At 38.5% G+C, this 20907-nt stretch overlaps 1 protein-coding gene across 1 annotated transcript; it reads left to right on the top strand.

The window, feature by feature from the left end:
• On the top strand, positions 1 to 19861 carry LOC140242687 (peptidyl-prolyl cis-trans isomerase-like 4). Its single transcript, XM_072322448.1, has 13 exons — positions 1 to 138; positions 4301 to 4368; positions 5413 to 5477; positions 5980 to 6097; positions 7231 to 7373; positions 8605 to 8701; positions 9301 to 9417; positions 10537 to 10661; positions 11935 to 12001; positions 13785 to 13896; positions 14484 to 14553; positions 16293 to 16446; positions 17630 to 19861. The coding sequence occupies exons 1-13, from the start codon at positions 69 to 71 to the stop codon at positions 18179 to 18181; spliced, it is 1758 nt and encodes a 585-aa protein (XP_072178549.1). The 5' UTR covers positions 1 to 68; the 3' UTR covers positions 18182 to 19861.
• Positions 19862 to 20907: the final 1046 nt, after the last annotated feature.

Raw genomic sequence — 20907 nt, 5'->3', positions numbered from 1 at the left:
CGTTTGTTACCGTGAGTGGCACCGTTGTGAAACAGACGCTACCACTGAAGTGGTAAACTTTTCCCCTTATGGCAGTACTTCTGGAAACAACGGCAGGAGATCTTGTCGTTGATCTGTATCCTGAGGAGAGGCCGAGATGTGAGTATGACACCTCATTTATAGGAGATAGTGCTTTTGAAAATGTGGACACGCGCCGAAATTACAAGATGATAACACAATTATCTTAGAGCGGGACTGTACAAATCGTATATCGGCAAGTGATGAACGTGCTTCAACATTGGTCATTGCATTAGGTGGTAGCTTTCCAGCTCTGTGCCGTAGACAGCTCTGATGGAGTCTGAGCTGAATTAGACAGAAAAATCGAAAAATCCATCTGTTCGGATTAGTTTATCACATTTTTAAATTTTTAAGTATTAATAATCTTAAAAATTAAAATGAATTAATGAATTAATGATTTAAGCTTCAGAAAGTTTAAAGCTGAATCCTCACCACTGCACACGCGTGTCGACCAAATTGCTATGCTATCGATGTGAGTATGGTATCTACTAGCACTAGTACCAGCCCTTTCAGTCTCATTAATGTTGGTAATTACAGGTAGGATCTAGTGCAGTGCGTCCAATAATATTCTCTTCCATGATCCATCCCACCAAGTTTTGCTCCTGGGTCCTGCCCTACACTTTGAATGATTGTTATGCAGCTGTCATTTGTATGACGCACCTCTTGACCCCCGGGAAATGTGCGTCATGGTCGCGTCAAGTACCACCAATTTGATGACGCGTGGTGCCGTCACGGGAGCAAAATGTCCGTCACAATACTGACCCATTATGTGCGTCATAGTCGGTCATTTAACCAGAGTGTGTCAAAAGGTTCGTTAATGGGACCGTCATGTAATTTTGCGAGGCTTCTTGCATGGGGCATGGTATCCCTCCGTAACAGAATAAAACAAACTCGCGATCGCGAGTCGGCCGAATTCACCGGCTCCTGGAAACGCGAAAATGACACAATTTTCAATCAGTTTTATTATAACATACTGATACTCACTTCATTCTCGTATGTCTTCTTTTTCTATCTGATGTCAGACTAAAGGTCTTTTCAGAAAGTTTGAGTACAAATTTGCTCCAAAACCACACTACCAAACACGATTTGTGATTAAAATCATCACATACAGCCCGCGGCATCGCGAAGCTCGCTATCCTTCAATCGCATTCACTGTAGTATAGCATCGACCGTCGACCGTGGAACCTGCAGCACGAAAACCACGTGCGTGATGTCGACCATGTGGTACATGTATACATACAGTACACGCGTACATACGTATACAGAAGGCGAGGCATGGCAGAGGCCAGGCCCCAAAACACATACAAACGATTATGGAACTAACATTACTGAGAGTCTATTAAAACCTGCATTAACTTAAAATAGTAAATTCTATTTAAACACTAGCCATATAAACCATGTACCTAACTTGGGTTTGATAAGGTTCGTGTTTAAATAGGCAGGGGCTTCAATCAAGCTGTTTTCGAATCGGGGAAGGGGAGGCGGGAGGTTACGGAAAAAATTACTGTGGCCAGGCCGTAGTTTCGCGAAACTCTTAGATAGTTTGCCATAGCAACGTGTATATCAAAACACGCGTTCTATGGGATGTCCATGAACTAGGGAACGGTTTAGAGAAATTCGAAGTCATTCGAGGTTGAAGTGGTTTTTTCCTACGCATTTTTGTTGTTGTTGTTGTTGTTGTTCATATCTAAAAAATTCGATTTCTTAATTTTTTTCAACTGGTATTTGGGAGTCTTGTAATATATTTAAAATGTTGATAGAAATTTCTGAATATATTCAGAAAGTACGCCTAGGCGCCTACTGTTTGGATAAACGGTAAACATGCAGTCTACGTTCGATACGAAGAAATCATTACGTCTTTCACGAGGAAAAACATACAAAAAAAAAAAAAAACACCTACGAACGAATGTTGATAGCCGAAACTTTGATAAGTAATAAGCAGTTCATGAGCGTGAACTGAAATTAATTGTCATGATTTTGTTGTCTAACCAGGTGATGACTGCATCTCATTGAACCTACTCGTAGTGAATTTCTCTGGGCATACGAGACCTTTTAAGTATTTCTGGCTCAGTTGCATTTTTAATTGACTGATTAATCGATCTTTTTTTTATTGTTCAGGGAACATAAGATATTCGATCAAGTACATTATATTCGACTGTTTGATGTTTCCTACTATGCGCCAAAAGAAAGGCTATAGAATCACGATATCTTTGCAATGATTCCTTTAATTCAACGAATGAGCTGGTTCTTCGATCGATATTTCCATGATATTTACACGCTGTTTATTCCAGTGCGCGCATTCTTCCGTCTGGCATGCACCTGGGTGTGGCACATGCTTTTGTGGAAATTTCCACAAGGGGAGAGGGGTGGGGTGTCAAGTTTCTTCGAGCCGAAGAGACTGCATGTAAAACAATCTCTTCGCTCTAATTTATTGTCATTCGTGCTTTCCCCTTATTCTTTGCTGATATTGAACATTTAGATTTAACTTTACGAAGGTTGGTAGCACGTGGTTCTATTTTGTTGTGAGGTGTATGTAATTTCTTTTTTTTTTATCATTCTTGGAAAGGAAAAGAAGAGTAAGGGGGAAAGAAGAATAAGAGGGAAAGTAACATGGAACGAACGGCACGTACGCTCAGCATTCACAGTAAGCCGTCTTTTTACACCAGCATAGTTATCATCATCACCATCAGACATCACTCAGACCATTTTAGCCTTTTCCTATCAACATTAAGAAAAATAAATAACAAATACAAAGTATCAACACCTCCCAACAACACAAATATTTAGAAAAGACAACACACGGCACACTACAGCGGCTGGTATCAAACTTCGTCGCTTCGATTCGAAAAAGTATTGCAGCAAAGCGGAGAAATCGCCGTTACGAAAATAGCAGTGCGAGACACTTGAAAGAATTACGTCAAATACTTCAAAGTATAAAGGGAACGGATAAAGTGATATAAAATGGAAGAAATCGTACCAAACGATGTGTGAGAAACGACAGTGGAGAACGGTAAGTTTAGTAGTAGGCTTAGGCCCTAGCAACAGTTTACAGCACCGAAAGCTACGCGAAAATATGGTGAAAATAAATACACATTGGAAACTCGGTATTGCCACAAGATCCTTAGGATCAAGTCAATAAACGATACAAAACAAAGGAAATCAATTCAATTTGACCGGAAAATAGTTTGTTATAAGTATTCTGTTGTATGAGATCTCCTTTGATAGGCCGAGAAATACATCGAGCTTCCACGATACTCGGGAAAGACAGTTCGAACGCTTTTCACCTGCACATACTGCAGTGCACATCAATACACGAACAGAAACTCACCTCTTCCTTGCAGAAAAATGATGCAATAACGTTACAAAAAACACACACAACACTCTACAAATCATTTCATACTTGGGAGGCAAGGGACAAGCGGATGAAGAAGAAGAGAAAAAGAAGCAGACATTGCACAACGGAACGCTTCTACCCCGATTCGAATCGAAACAGGGTACTGGAGTGTAGTGGCAGCTGGCTACAGTGTGCAGCTAAGCTACTATACTAACGCTCCCCAGCCGCCCACAACATGGGGATACAGTACCACGGCGATCGAAGTAAACATCCAGGGTCCGTAGGCGACAGGGATTCACGCGGGCGAAGTTCCGTTCGGTGTACACAGTTCGCAGGCAGCGAATTGCGTGAGCGCACACAGAGCTCTGCAGCATTCCAGTCTGGCACGTACTGCGAATAACATGTGTGTCAAGGGTCAGTCATTTTCACGAAGAGGTGCGTCACCATTTTGACTGGTTAATGCGTCAATGTCTCATAGAGGTGGGTCACTTTTTGTGACGGAGGGTACGTCATGGTACCTAAAAGGTATGACGCACATTGGTACTTTGACGCACCTATCCCGGGGGTCAAGAGGTGCGTCATACAAATGACAGCTGCATTATGAAAATGATTATCAATTGTCTATTTAAGCTTCATTTTTAAGTATCTCGCATCGGAAAGTTAAAAACTGAATCGTCACTCGCGTAGACCAATAATATGCTATGGTATGGTTGTGGTATCTACCACTGTACCAGCCCTTTCAATCTCATTAATCAATGTTGGTAATTACAGGTAGGATCTAGTGCAGTGCGTCCAATAATATTCTCTTCCATCCCGCCAAGTTTTGCTCCTGCCCTACACTTTGTATGAATGTTATGAAAATTGCAAAACAGATGCCTCTTTCGTGCTTCTTCCAAATCTCAATCTCAGGTTGTCTCAACTTCTTGAAGCTGTGCAAAGTCAAATACTTCAACTTCTGCCTTTTTCATTCCGTCCAGGTTTGTATAAGAATCCCATCTTTTCTTTTTGTTTAAAGGGGCATAGTCCGGTAGTGTAGATGGCGCTGTTGATGATACTGCCGACCACCGTTAGCATTGATAACGAAGATTACCGAAGTTGAGCTGTCATCGAGAGTGAAGTGCGTAGGTGTTGCTAAGTAACGTTGCCTTTGTTGTCTTCTTTGCGCATCGCGCAGTCTGTAGTAATGCCAGGGTGCGTGCATATTATGTGCTTGTTATTATGACATCACAAAAGAAGTTTGCTAAAGCTGTCATCCCCCTCAGCCGAATCATGAGCCGAACTGTGATCGGACCAGTGGCTACAGTGAATCGGACTTCTTCGGACTCGGGGGGAAAGTGGGCCAAAGCGTAAGCGCCAAAGAGAAGTCAATAGTGTAGGTCTCTAAAGGAAACTTGCGCCTTGCGCCCGCGTACGCATTTGACTAAAACACCGGGACCATGCACCTTTAAAACATCTCTGTTTTCTACAGAATATAAAGTCTAGAATAGATCCCAGGTAATATTAGGTTGAGGGTGGACTACCGGTATCTAATCATTTTGTGAAATATTGTCATATGAGACATGTTCTGAATTGATGACTATGCAACATTTGTTTACATAATATTTGTGAAGATGATCAACTAATTTAATGTTTTTAGTTACAGGAGATTTTTAATGCTTAAGACAAGCACTAGTGTGAATGGCTTGTCAGTATCACTTGTTAAATTCATGTGACTTTTGTATCATTTCATGGTCTCAAAGCAGATATTTTGTTGATACAACATCTATTGTACCTCAGTGTTACTTCAGATATTGTACATTTATATTTTGTCATTAAATTTTGATTTGGAGATTGGAATTACACTGTAATTCTTGTTTCATTTTATGTGTTTTTTTCCCCCCAAAGCTGAATGATAAGGTGATAACTCCAAGCACTGAGGGATAAAGAAGTTACTATCAACCATATCATTGAAATGTTGATGGATATGTTGCTTTAGGTTATCAATTGACATATTTATTTTTACTTTTCTTCTTTCTATGCAGAGAAATTTCATGGCACAAACCGGTGATCCAACAGGCACAGGAAAAGGAGGAAAATCAGTATTTGGGTGAGTAATCTGTCACCTTCTTGTGTGGCTGATAATCCTGATCCAATAGCTGTAGTCACTCGAAGTGAGAGGAATAGAAGAAAATCCATAGGAAGAATACTTCTGCATTTTGAATATGTGGGACGATAGAACACATGATTCTTAGAACCTACTCTGTGATTAAATTTTCCAGCAGAATTTGCTTGTTTGATGTAGCATGGACAACTGCTCCAGAAATACTCTCATATCTCATTCATGGTTCTTGCTGATGTCAACAAGAAGAATCCTGCTGTAAATCTTGACAAAGTTGCATTTATTTTTGTTTTTTATTCTTTTCCGAGATATGATCTTAAAGTCTGCATACAATTAAAGTTTTTATTCGTTTATTTTCTTTTAGGAAACAGTCAAATGAGGGACATTGTGCCTCCGTGAAAGTAGCTGCTATGGTACAACTTTCTCCTGCAAAAATTTGTAATTTGTGCTGTACCCTTTAACTTACTGTTTTCTTTCTATTCTCTGCCAGTATGTTAAAGGGCGATCAAGCCAGATACTTTGAGATGGAGACAAGTCCACGCATCAAGCACACTAAGAAGGGCGCCCTCTCAATGGTCAACAACGGAGACAACATGCATGGCTCGCAGGTAAATTCTGGCGCATGCCTAGGAGATCTTGTAATGCCTCTCATTCATAGGCATTTTTAATACTAAAGTATAATTTCTTTGAAATGTAATTGTGCGTTCTCAGATACTTGGCCATGTTTTTCATTATAATAAAAAAGAAACCAACACACACAGACAACACCTGACTTATTGTTTAAAAAAAGAAAGAAAGAAAGAAAGAAAGAAAAGAAGTTGAAAGTGGGGTTTCTTAAGTAGAACTACTTAAACTGTACAATGAAAGTATAGGAAAGTGTAGGTGATTTGAGAAAAAGTTCAAAGCATGTCATTTCTTATGCCAAAACATACATCAAAATGGTCCCCTCCCCCCCCCCCCCAAAAAAAAAAAAAAAAAAAGAATTGTGAAAATTTTTGGGGAGCTTGCAAAGCAGAGTGACCAGTATAATAAAAAATGAGATGTATTTGTTTTGTACAGATTGATATATGATCATGGAGTATCAAATCATATTGGCTGGCTCAAATATTACAGTATCCCTTTCCGTGCCAGGGACTTTGGACAGTGTGTAAGACGCTATGGGGTTTTCTGTGCTGATCCGCACTTGGAGTGTACAGTGAGTTAAAGGAGACCTCCAGATGATTGTCAGACTTTTACATAGGAACAAATATAAATTGGTTACACTGGGTACAGAGTTTCGGAATTTGTAGTTACTGGGATGATGAATAGGAGTGTTTTCAACATTTATAACAAATCACAATGAACAAGGATGATGACATGGCAGCCTCACAACGAGAATGCAGAAGTAGGGGATCAAAAGAAGAAAAGAAGAAGGCATGCATGATTTCTACACAGGTGAACTTGTTAAACACGTGGTATTGTAATGGAATTACGTTGCTACATTTCTGAAATATGCGAGGCTCCTATGTCATATCTTTGTTCAGTGTAATTTGGGTTTTTCAGAGTATTGATTTTTCTGCTCAAGGACCGCAAATTCCACAAATCTGTACTTGGAGCTGTTGATTTATGTACTACAGGATGTGAAATTATGAAAATTGTCTGGAATGCCCCTTTGAAGAAAATAGATGAAATTGGCACATGCAGAACATGTTGCTACATCTCAATGTTACTCTCCTTGGCTGTATCTATCCCTTTTGGGCAGTTTTTCTTCACCCTCCGGGAAGACTTGGATTACCTGGATGGCCAGCATACCGTGTTTGGAGAGCTGACCGAAGGCTTTGATGTCCTGGACAAGATCAACGAGACCTTCTGCGATAAGCAGAATCGGCCTTACCAGGACATCAGGTGAGTATAGTAGCTATTGATACTACAGAGAGAAGGGGAATTCCAGGCCAGTTAGAAGTTAGGCTGCTGTGAACAAGTAAATTCTTTTAAACACTACTGTGAAAATTTGATCAAAATCTGATAAAAGTTTAGAAAGTTTAGCTATTGTAAAGTTTAGCTAATTTTCCCAAAATACTTCTTGAACTTACAAAATGAATGCAAATGAGTGAATTGACGATATCGTTGCCTCACAACTTACCACATACTTTGAACACAAAAAATCTTTGAATTTCAAATTTTAAAAAAAAATTGTTTGAACTCATTCATGCCCCAGTCTAAAATCCGAATATATGTGATCGATCATTATATTGAACCAATTTAGCCAGAATAATGTAATATTTTATACTTGATACAGCAGAAAAATAGATTGTAAGTTGTTTGTACACAATCAACAAGAAATTGTGAGGTGATGACATCATCAGCCCACTCATTTGCATATTCATATCTAACCGTACAAGAACTGTATGTCAAAAATAAGAAACTTAACAATTTCATAACTTCCCTAATACTTATCTGAGTCTTATAAAATTTTCACTGTTGTGCTTATAAGATTTTACTTTTTCTTTTCAATGGATTAACTTTAAACTGGTCTGGTATTCCTCTGTAATGCTGAATGCTGCTGAGGTTGATCAGCTGAGGAGGGCATACATGTATACATACCAAGATGTTCCTCTTGGAAGTGTTTGTACTGGTGCATAAAAATACATCTTGTTTTATTGTAAAGGGCTTTGTAGGGTTTTAGTTTTGTCTTCAATGTTTGATGTGTTGTTGTCACTTAACATATACGTTTCTCTGTCTGTATATGGTTAAGTTTTTGTACCTCATTAATGATGGTTTTGAGGGGAATGCATAATACAAGCTCTGTATTTTAACTTTCCCTCCATTTTCAACATTTTCAACATTTTTAAAAAGATCATGCGTCAATAGCCTTCTCAATTCATTATGTCTATATTAAGTGCAAATGTGTGTAGAACATATATATTGCTTTTTTTGTGCTATGTTTTGTATACTGATTCTCTTTGTTAGAAATGAAAATATATGACATGTACCTTCTCAATTCATTATGTCTGTATTATGTGCAAATGTGTGTAGAACATATATGTTGCTTTTTTCGTGCTATGTTTTGTATACTAATGCTCATTGTTGAAAATGAGAATAAATGAGATGGAGTGAAATGAAATTTTGTTTATAGAATCAACCACACCATTATACTGGACGACCCGTTTGATGACCCCGAAGGCCTCGAGATACCTGACAGATCACCAGAGCCAACGAAGCAGCAGCTTGAGGTATGGCTGACGCTCTTTCCTCCCAGTGCTGAGATTGATCAATCAATCTAGTTTGTAGATGATAGCCTGTCTTGTCAGACTTCTATGTGTGGTGGCATGCTAAATTTCATCTCTTTGTTTTGTTTGTTGTTGTTGTTATTGTTTTTTAAGGAGATACCCAAGATGTGCAGGTGAACCAAATGTTTTTGTGTAAGAATTAAATGCGACGCAAATTTTCACTCCATTATCAATATCACACACACACAAAAAAAGAAGAAGTTATGATGTGTTGTATGCTAGAAAGTTTTTTTAAGCATATAAAATTATTCTGTGAATAAAACATTTTCCCTACTTACCCATATCTGTGTTTGTATGATATATCTTACACAGTTTTCAGTAAGTATAGTATCTTGCTTTCATTAAGCTCTTTCATGTGACAAAGAATTTGATATGAATTTGCAAATTATTCAAAACTCTAGCCAGATTCACTCAACTTGTGTTGTTATTACCACACCTAAACCTAAACCAAAGTTGAAAAGGACTGACAGCCAATAAATGTTTGGACCTGTTTCCATGGAGATTGTTTGGTTGTTTTGTTTTTCTACTGTCTTTTCCTCCAGAGTGGGAGGATTGGAGCCGACGAGGATTTGCAGGAGGATGAGGAAAAGACGCAGGAAGAGTTGGAAGAGATGGAGAAGAAGAAAGAAGCCAAGGCCAACGCACAGATTCTTGAGATGGTACAGATGCAAACACCGTTGTCGATATGATTACTATAAAGGCACATAGTCCCGGGAGTGTAGAGGGCACTGCTGATGATACTGCCGATCACTGTTAGCATTGATACAAAGATTGCCGAAGTTGAGCTGTCATCAAGAGTAAAGCGCGTAGGTGTTGCTAGGTAACATTGCCTTAGTTGTCTTCTCTGCACGTCACGCAGTCTGTAGTGATGCCAAGAAGCGTGCTTATGTGCTTCTTATTATGACATCACAAAATAAGTTTGCAAAACTGTCATCCCCCTCAGCCAAATCATGAGCCGAGCTGTAATTAGACCACTGACTACAGTGGATCGGACTTCTTCGGACTCGGGGGGGGGGGGGGGGGGGGAATGGGTCACAGCTTAAGCACCAAAAAGGAGTCGATAGCATATATCTCTATAGGAAACTTGCGCGACGTGCGCCCGTGTACGCATTTGACTAAACCACCGGGACCATGTGCCTTTAAGACCAGAAGCATTCGCAGCATGAAACTTTTGCGAATTGGAGCCGTCAGCCTTTTGTGTGGCATAAAACTTCCACATACTGGCGACCATAATCCCCCAAATTAAGGAGTCTTAAAAAATGTGGGCCCTTATTGTACATTTTCATCTTCTACTTGAGAATGCCTGGTCAAATTTTAGTAGAGCTGTGAATAATTTAGATTAGTGACTGCGTGAAAGGTGAACTTGCGATACTCAGGTGAGCTTTAGACCCGCGGGTCTCTTGTGTTTACTCAGTGTTTTGGAGGCTTTTATTATTCTGTAAAAGGAAATATCGTGGACAGAGGGTACCCTGCTTTAAATTAGGAAGGGCATCATATTTAAGCACACACTAGGTCTAGAGGTTGCACGGTCTGCAAGACAAGTCAACTTACTTGTATGGTATACAGCATTGTACTGGCACTCAATGCCTTGAGTAGACAAAAATTTTTCATATGCACTTTGCTTTCTCAAATGCTTTTTTTTTTGATGGCATTGTGATACTTGTAGTGAACAGCGTCCCTCAATTATCTATCATTATTAGTCTTATTGTGTTTGTTCTCAATTCAGCAGCTATACCTGCACCATTTACACGATTTACCTCTCATTCTTGCATCATCAGATAGGAGATCTTCCGGATGCCGATGTCAAACCTCCAGAGAATGTTCTCTTTGTCTGCAAGTTGAACCCCATCACCACCTCGGAGGATCTGGAGATCATTTTCTCCCGATTTGGGAAAATCTCAAGGTGAGCTAGGAATCTGAGGTGGAATCCTGATGGAAAGAATAAGTGCAGTGTGATGTATGTACTGACTTAACCTATGTTAAGATTTTTTGGTGTTTGCAAATGTTGTCAAATGATGCCAGAGGTTTTCTCATCAAATCTGTGTATTACAGCAAGAATGCCCACATCATAAAATTTTCACATTTTTGACATTTTCATCTTCTTGAAAACTGGTGGCCGAACTTGCTCCAAACTGGGCAGGAATCATCTATGAGGGAGGGGATTATAGTTTGTACAAATGGTGGTGATGCTGCTGGGGGTGCTGGGTTGGGCCCAAATATCCCAGACTTCGGAGGGTATTACAGGTATCTATTAGGGGACGTGATCCCTGAATGTAATCCTGGAATCTTAAGATTTTTTTTTTTTTTAATTTTTTTTTTTTAAATAATAGTTGCCTCAGGTGGAGCACCATGAAGGTGGATTTCCATGAAGGCACGGTGCGCTGCTCTGGTGATCAGGAGACCTGTATATCTCTTATATTGTATTAACCCACTCTCCTTTATGGCAATATTCCAGTAGACAGATAATCCTACTGTATGTTTGGCATGGTATACATCAACATGGTGAGGTTGGAGGGGAAAAAACACATTAGATTCAGTTGACAAAGCTGCTTTAACATATTCTAGTTACTGTAAGACAAAAAAAAAAATGTTTGCATGCATGAAACTTTCAGGAATTTCATGAGGAGCAAAGGTTTGCGAAAGTAAAGTACATGTCAAAGGTTTTCGTCAGCACAATGAATTGAATTGCAGTGGCTATTCACAAAAAGTTTCATGCCATGTTAAAAGCCGTCGGCTCCAATTTACAAAGTATCATGCCATTAATGTTTCTGATCTTACAGTAAACAGGCTATAATCTGCTTGGGAGGATGTGAAGAGTTTGTTTGAAAAAAACGATAAGTCCATTTTTGAAGGTTTTGAAGTACGGTCTCTGTCATAAAGTACAAAATAATACCTTTTAAATGATATATTGGTCACTACATATAAAGGTATATTTTTGAAGTTATGGTCAAAAGAAGCAAAAATTTTCTTATTATTCCCTTTATTTTTCTTGACCTTTAATCGCAAATATCTCCATTTGACAAATATGGACTTATCGGTTTTTGCAAACAAACTCTTCATGTATTCCTTTTCATTCTTTCTGTACGAGTGAGAAGAAGCAGCAACAAAATGATATGACTGAATACAATGTGATGCTTGATTAACTCCAACTTCTTGCCCTCTATTTTTTGCTGCAGTTGTGATGTCATCAAGGATCAGGTCACTGGGGATTCTCTATGCTATGCCTTTGTGGAGTTTGAGAGGGTGAGTCAAGGGATATAGTCCATGGGCCAAGAGCCGAAAAATGGGTTGTTGGTACCACCCGAGATGGCAAAATCTTTTTGGTGTCATTTTGTTTGTCGGACATAGATACGCTTATCAAGCTATGATAGCATTTCCAAATGAGTAGCTTAGTCATAATAAATGAATTTTTAACCAATTTGGTCTCGTTTTTATATCCCTATACTTCTGAATCGAAACTAACCGCTATACAAATACGAGCACTGCCTTCTGCATGTCCACAGGTGTTCTGTTGTAAACGCGGTGCGCTTAGTCTTTATTCAAGGCAGCGAAGGGAATATCCAAAGGGTTATGATGTCCACAGCTGTCACGCGGTGCGCTTAGTCTTTATCTAGAACAATGTACCGTTATCATATCTAAAGTTCCTAATAAAAGGGATTATCTATACTGTTTTTATACCACCCTCTCAACAAATACATCAGTTTTAAACAAAAATCACTCTGTTCATTTACAACATTATTAATTATAATGTATTGTAGTGTACCGTTACATTGTTTTTGCATAATCTTTCATTGTTGGATGGAAATAAAGCGACATTGGCGTGGTATTAGCGTTTTCAACGTAGCGTTTTCACCGGGAAATGATAAATAATTGAAAAATACGCTAAAATTCATGAGAAATTGCTTTTTTGTTGTTGTTGTTTTTAGATAAAGGGATATACACTGTATTATAAGCTTTGGATATTCCCTTCGCCGTCTTGAATATTAGACTAAGCGCTGTGGACATCACAACCCTTGGATGTTCCCTTCGCTGCCTTGAATAAAGACTACGCGCACCGCGTTTACAACAGAACACCTGTGAACATACAGAAAACAGTGCTCTTCTTTGTATAGCGGTTGGTCTCGATTCAGAAGTACAGGGATATAACAACGAGACCAAATTGGTTTAAAATTCATTTACTATGACTAAGCTACTCATTTGGAAATGCTATCATAGCTTGATAAGCATATCTATGCCCGACAAACAAAATGACACCAAAAAGGTTTTGCCACCTCAGATGGTACCAATATCTGGCCTGGCCCATGGACTAATATGGGTGTGAAGGAGGGAGGCCCAGGGTTAATCAATCTTAATTTGTGCATGCTCATCGGCAGTGGCGGATCCAGGGGGTGCCGGGTGCACGCCCCCTTTATTTTTTGTCAAAACAGAAGAAATAAAAAGAAAATATGCGTGTGCACCCCCCATTAATTCTGTAAAGGCGCCTCCCCTTACAGAATTCCTGGATCCGTGTCAAACATTTGACTTTAGTCGAGATACATGTGCTTCTGCTGTGTGTGTACTTACATAGCTGTGTGTGTACTTACATAGAGATCATTGACAAAGCTGTACAAAATTTGTTAGGGGAATTCCCAAATACATGGAAGTCGGGCTAGCATGGTATCCCCAAGCTTCTGGGTCTTTAAGTAGGCTGTCCCAACACTACCGGTTTGTTAATAAGTCTTTCCCTTACCCTGTCACCTGCTCTTGATGCACCCATGCCCGAGAGTCTTTGCATCATGTATCGTATATAATACATTATGTAATAGATTAGGTAATATCATTTTTTTCTTGGGCTTTGCCAAGTAAAGATGTTGGGAATAATAGACATAGTGATGATAATCATGAGAAAGTAGTAATAATAATGATGATACTGATAATGATATTGACGATAAAGCACTGCTGCACACTAACCCATATTTCCTACTGGTCTGAGTCTTAAATTTGGTCCTGAACTTGTTTCTTTCTTTCTGTCCATCTCATTTTGAAGGAGGAGGACTGTGAGGAGGCCTACTTCAAGATGGACAACGTCCTCATCGATGACCGCCGCATCCATGTCGATTTCAGCCAGTCTGTGGCCAAGCTGAAAATGAACTCAAGAGGTATGGATCTTGTGTTATGTTTCGTAGAAGAGTTGACGTATTTGGCAAGCAAAGCAAACAATCAAAAAACAACATTTTACATTTAGCCAATTTCATTTCACACTTGTAGATTAGCACACAAGGATGTCTGATGTCATATCGTTTCCAGTCTAACTTCTGTTCTGATGTTCTCATTTTGGTTTACAAACCACAAACTTATGCCTTGTTTACATAGATCTATCCTTTTTCAAGTTTATATCCGAATTCACTTTGCTGTCTTGAGAATGGCTCCATTACTATTAACGGCTAAACAGTACAGGTATATCTTCAAATAACAGAATTGGTATAAGGCTCTTTCAAAAAGATAAAAAGATATCTGTTTAGATGATTTTTCTGTCGTTATATCAGCATAAGTTTAACAGTATTGGGTAACACTGATATGTTTTGTGTGTTAGATCTACTTTTTTGTAGACTTTGTAATGACAGCAGCCCAGAATGCCAGGTGACTTGAATAAGAAGTCTTTCATTTACCACAAATATACAGCAGTAATTGGTTTTGAATCTATTGAGGAATAATCTTGATTTTCATTATTTCTTGTCTTCTCTAGGTACACTCATACAGCAGAATGCTGAACAGCGCCCTCAATATGCCATCAAAGACAGGAGAAGCAAGGACTCGTATCCTTTTTACCAACAATGCCAGCCTTTAGACGCTGTGGAACATATCACTTATAATTATCATTCTCACTCTTGGTACTAACTATATTACTCTCAATGTGTGGCTTGGTATAGAGGTGTTTTAAAGACACAGAGAAAAACTAGCAACTGATTTGACAAATTGCCCTTCATCAAAATAGATCAATACCGATTATTCAGTGTTTGAGTCATCGCTGTGATAAAACAAAAACTTGGGTTTGCATATTCGGGTGGGATTCTTTTTCTTGTGGCTGTTACTCAAACATTGATTTATTGGTGTTTGTTTGCATCAATGAAAGGCAATGTGTCAATCAGTATTTACAGTAAACTCAACTCAATGCAGGATTCATTGATTTGGAAAATAAAACTCATCGCAGTGTATAGAAGTTAATCCGTACAGTGTGATGAACCAGTCAGAATGGTGGTAGACCTGTTATGTCTTCCTGACAATGCAGGAGGCCCCATGTACACTGAACCATTTAACCCTTTCTGTGCCAGGGACTTTGGACAGTGTGTACAATGCTGTGGTGTTTTCTGTACCAATGGGCACTCATAACACACACGGGGTTAATTGCATCTTGCCACATGGATCTGATTGCCTCAGTCTCTGTTTTGTGAATTATTGTTTGGCACACAAGTATCTGCTTGACGGCTGCTTGGAATCTCCCTATTTTTGATGTATAAATGGTGCGGTAGGAGGTTAGTGTGGAATCTTAATGTTTTAAATGTGTTTTCAAGCAGTGATAATCTGTCACAATTTGATGAGTTGATGAGAATGTTGTAAAGATTTGCTAATGGCAGAGTTTTAAATTTGTTTAGGTTTCTCACTCATTAAATATTGATTTGATAATTTAAAGGGGATGGCTAGTAACTGATCAGTAGGAATCAGTGGGAATGCTGGGGGATGATTATTCCAATCCTTGTGGGATTCATTTAAGAGTACATTATATATCTATTGTTTTGTGAAAATAGTTTGCTTCAGAATGGTCTCATATTCAAGTAATGTGCAGTTTAATGTTTCCAGGTTAGCATGCCTGTACAGTGACGGGGCATTAAACTGCACATTACTTAAATATGAGACCATTCTGAAGCAAATAATTTTCACACAACAATAGATATATAATGTACTCTTAAATGAATCCCTCAAGGATTGGAACAATCATCCCCCAGCATTCCCACTGATTCCCACTGATCAGTTACTAGCCATCCCCTTTAACTTCACAGTATGTAGCCTAACAGGAGAGTCATCTAATTTGAATATGTGCTTGTCTAACATGTAAAAGTAATGAATAATAATATTCTATAACTTTCGTACTTGTTGATTGTAATGAAACATTTGGCATTTCATAAATAAAGAAAAAAAAATCTGTTTTCTTTTAGATGTAGGAAAGAAGAAAGTCATTTATGGACAGATATTCATGTTTTCAGCCATGTAGCCAATTAGATGAAGAAAGTATCTTCATTTGCAAATACCAAAAATTGTCAATTTATGGATGTTAATAGTACATACTTCATCATCATCATCATCATCATCATCATCATCATCATCATCATCATCATCATCGTCATCATCGTCATCATCATCATTATCATGTCATCATCGTCATCATTATCATCATCATCATTATCATGTCATCATCAACAACTAAATGCTGCTTTCAAGTGGTTCAGCTCTGTGTCCTAAACAGTTTCCTTGACCATCCCGTCACTGCAACCAACAGCAAGAAGTATGATTTGGTGCTCGATGACGGCGGAGATTTCGATGCAGCAAGAGCAAAGACGTCATCCCGTCGAGGGAAGGGCGGAAGACGGGAGCCGAACTCGGAAGATACAGATGACAGCGATGATGAACGACCAAGGAGAAAGTCCGACAAGGTTTGGCTCAAAAAGATTTTTGACCTTTGACAGCTTCATCAGTGATTATTCTGGGATACATATTTTGGTGCAGGCGTACATCATGCAATGGTGTTGAGATAACACTCATTTAGAAGGTAGTGATCTGTGTTCAGTTTGGTTACTCTGAAATGACCTTGCTTGATCTAGCTTGACTAATAAATCCTTCAGATTCACTGTCCATCTCAAGTTGCATTATAAACTATCCTTTTGTGGTAGAAATCAAGCACATCAGATCCTGTCTAAAATTATTGTTAATAAGAAAGTAATATGATTGGTTACAGAATTTATGTACAGTGAGGATTGAATTAGCTTTTACCATACAAAAGCCAGGATTTCCTGATCTATAGTTCTTTGTAAGTTTTGTCACAAAATGGTTATTGAATTGTACATACTTTCAGTTTCAGCAGACTGTGGCAGGGAAAACTGCACTCTAATATAGGTGATGTGATTATCTTATAAGAGAATACAGAAGATTTCTTGCAACACTTGTACTTTTGGGGGATTTGGGGGATGAGTGATAATAGATGTGAAATATTGGTTTTATAAGGGATTTTTTTTTTCTGCTTCCTCTATTAGAAGTATTTGATTCAATTGTGAGGAATTCTTTTTTTGTGAACACATTTTGGTGAAATAAGAGAGAATTTATCCATACACTGTGATGAAAATACCTTTTTTTAAGGTGTTTTTTATTTTTTGCAAAAGAATTCAGAATTTGTTTGAACACTACTGTGAAAGATTCTGATTTGACAGAGGATGGGTTGTAAGTTGTTCTGTGAACAAAAAGAAAGTGAACTTGAAAGTGAAAGAAAACTTGGAATCAAATGTTCTCAAAAGAGATCTGACTTGTCAATCACTGTTGTATAATGCCAGCAATACAATGGAACATGGTATGAAACAGGTCACTTGAATAAATTATTTTATTTCAACAATCATCAATATGCATCTTCACTGTGTCTCTTGTATACAGTAGGAGACTTCTGTAAGAACAAATTCATTGAGACTGGCAGTTTTCTTTCTATATATTGAAATTTTGTTTTAGGTGAACAAAAAAGTATAAAGGTACATAGATGATGATTGGAACCTGCATTTTTACTTCATTGTAACAAGATTTATGTTTTGACCTTGTTTGTTCTAACGGGAGTGCACTATATTGCTTTCTCAGACCAAGACTAAAAAGAAGAGGAGAGACAGCTCGACTGACGAGTCCTCAGATGATGGCAACAGACGCGCCAGGAAACAGAAGAAGAAAAAGAAGGAGAAGAGTGGGGACAGCTCAAACTCATCTTCATCTGAGGATGAGGAAAGGCATGCCAGGAAAGACAGAATGTACAAGGAGCAGCGGAGGGATGAACGGCGAGATGGACAGCGAGCGGAGGAGCGGAGAAGGGATGATAGAGGGAGGGAGACGCGCAAAGAGGAAGGGAGAACGAGGAGAGATGAAGAGAGAAGAGATAGAGATAGAAACAGAGATAGAGAAAGAGATAGAGATAGGGATAGAGAAAGAGATAGAGATAGGGATAGAGGGAGAGATAGAGATAGAGATAGAGAAAGAGATAGAGAAAGAGATAGAGATAGAGACAGGGAGGGAGAGAGAGGTAGATACAGGGAGAGATCCCCGGACAGAGACGACAGACGTCGGGACAAAGAACGTGAGAGACGCAGAGACGATGATAGGGATAGACACCGGGTAAGAGAAAGAGACAGAAGAAGGTGATATAGATGAACCAAGTTGATGGTATTACAAGATGATGGTATTACAAGGTGATGGTATTACAAGAGAGCGAGATAGCGATAGAAGCAGGGTGACGTAGATACCCCATGACGAATTGGTGATCATATCATTGAGTGAAGACCTGCTTGGGGCTGGTAGCAAGAAAGACGGACCAAGTCCTAGCGAAGAGGACCAAACATTCTACTTATGCCAGAGGAGGAAGGTAGCATGAAGATGTACCCTGTGGAGACAAGAAAGGGAATAAGAGAGAAAGTGAGAGAGAGAGAACGAGGAGGTATAGAGGGCTTAGAAGGATGAGAAGGATTACAAGAAAAAGGTAATAAAGTTTCAGAGTGTAAGAATGTTTTGAGAGCTGAAACTTTTCCATTTTTCATGAAGGATAACAGAATTTCAACATATTTTCATATTGCTAGCAAAATAAAAGAGCACTTGCCTTGCCTCTTTCAGAAAGCAGGGGGAATAATATTGCCCTTAACATATGTCAGTAACAAGTCAAAGGAATGCATGTTTTTCATAATGAAATTTTTCGAAATTTTCTTTAGATCTTTATATCATTGTCCTGCAGTGATGTCACAAACTGTAGTAGTCTTTTCATCCAGCTATGGCGTCACTGGAAATTAAAAATTTATAACCTTTGATCAGATTGTCCGTTTTTTCTCAAACTTCACTGATGTGTTCTAGTGATATTGCTGCATTCACTCAAACCACGTATATATTTTGATGAACTTGTCCTTAAAGGTACAGTATTGGTGGAGATGAGAATTGGGCTTTTAACTTTTTTTGCGAGATACCAAGAAAACACATATGATGTAATACAGAACATACCGTTTTAAGAGGAATTCAAAGTTTATTTGATGAAAATCGGGTTTGGAATGACTGAAACATCCAAAAACAAAGTAAAACAAAGCAATCGTAATAAAGTGTGGGACCCACACTTTATAAGAATCGCTCTTTTTTGGATATCGGCCATTTCAAAACCAATTTTCATCAAATAAATGTTTAATTCCTCATAGAATTACATGCTCTTTCATATTTCATAAGAGGTTTCTCATTATCTCACCAAAAAATGTTAGAAACCTGAAATTAGGTCTCAACCAAAACTATACGATCCCTTTAAGTGCCCAGTGACTGTCAATTTCTTGCTCTACCTCACTCTTAATTACTTTAATTGGATTACATACCAGCTTGGGACTGTCATCATGGGGAATGTTTGCCTTTCAAATGGCATGTGGTTCCTCTGCGCACTTGAAGTTGATGTACTTCCTGTTAACCTAAGTGCTTGCTCAGCACGCAGTTTCTTCTTCCCGATATGCCGAATAATTCTAGTACTCAAGTATACAAATAGTAAGTGGTCACGAGTGCGATGGTACAAGATTTGACACGAGGTGAAAGATAGAGGCGCTCTATTCAACGAGGGGAAGCGGAGTTGAATAGAGCGCCTCATCTTTCACCGAGTTTCCTTTCCATCAGGAAACTTTGTACAGTGCATCAGATTTTGCAATCTATAGAATTCCACAATACGGTGTATTTCAAAGAATCATTCCACTACATGCTTACTTTGGTGTGGCAGTACCAGAATATATCTCTGAATGGTTCAAGTCTGAGGCTGTGTTGTTGCTCTCTCTCTAATGGTTTGTTGAAATAAAAACGGGCTAATAATCATACTTGAATAATGAGGTTTCCTTTCCATCAGAAGACTTTGTACAGTGCATCAGATTTTGCAATACATATACTTGTATATACGTTGTATATATATATATATATATATATATATATATATATATATATATATATATATATACGTATATATATATACATTCTGCCCTACTTTGGCAAAAGGAAGCAAGTGACATACCATCCAAATTTGAGTTATTGATGTTTTCATAATTCACATAATGAGCTCTTCTTCCAGGCCAAATTTCATTCAGAAACACTAATTCTACTGAGAGATATGCTAGATAAGACAGAGCTGCCAACTTTTGTAAAAGCCTTTCAGTACTATGATGGCTGAAAATCAGTAATTTGCACCTTTTTTGAGTGAAAATCAGTAATCCTTAACAGTGTTATAGAATTTATCACAGACAATGATTTCTAAAATCAGTAATTTGCTTGTAACCTTCAGTATTCTTGTCCAATTTCAGTAGAAATTACTGAAAATCAGTACTAGTTGGCAGCTCTGATAAGACATCATGATAGTCCATTGACAGACACATTTTGCTCTTTTACGAGAAATGTCACTTTTGTCACTTGCTTCCTTTTGCCAAAGTAGGGCAGCATTGCATATACATGTATATGTACAGTGTGAGAGAGAGAGATCCGTACATAAACATGCTCTGATATCTCCTGCTGAGCGTGCAATGGTAAAAATGCTGTATGATTTTTTTTTCTTTCTCTCTGTTGGTTTCTAACATGACATGATTTGACAGACATTGTCACATGATCTTCTTACCCTTTCTGCTTAGGGACCACAAATTTTCCATATAAAATCTGCACAAATTCTCTTCTGGTTTCCTGTTTGTTTGTATGTTGTTGTTTTGTTTGTTTGTTTGTTTGTTTGTTTGTTTGGGGGGGGGGGGGATGAGGTGGAGGCAAATTTATCTCATAGTAAGAGTAAATTCAAATTTCCATATGCCGACATGGTAAGGCTAATTGGGACTTGGTGATATACCTCATGAACTCTTTAAGTGCCACATTCGCATGCCCGACTT

This window comes from Diadema setosum, chromosome 19 (assembly GCF_964275005.1).
Source record: "Diadema setosum chromosome 19, eeDiaSeto1, whole genome shotgun sequence".
NCBI lineage: Eukaryota > Metazoa > Echinodermata > Echinoidea > Diadematoida > Diadematidae > Diadema > Diadema setosum.
This window is presented reverse-complemented; position numbering and strand designations above follow the sequence as displayed.

What these genes read in the sequence shown, in the direction of transcription:
- LOC140242687 (XM_072322448.1), top strand. Translation starts at nt 69, where the DNA reads ATGGCAGTACTTCTGGAAACAACGGCAGGAGATCTTGTCGTTGATCTG. An exon ending in GCCTTTTTCATTCCGTCCAG is followed by an intron (nt 4,369 to 5,412) that starts GTTTGTATAAGA and finishes CTTTCTATGCAG; the next exon opens with AGAAATTTCATGGCACAAAC. An exon ending in CGGCCTTACCAGGACATCAG is followed by an intron (nt 7,374 to 8,604) that starts GTGAGTATAGTA and finishes TTTTGTTTATAG; the next exon opens with AATCAACCACACCATTATAC.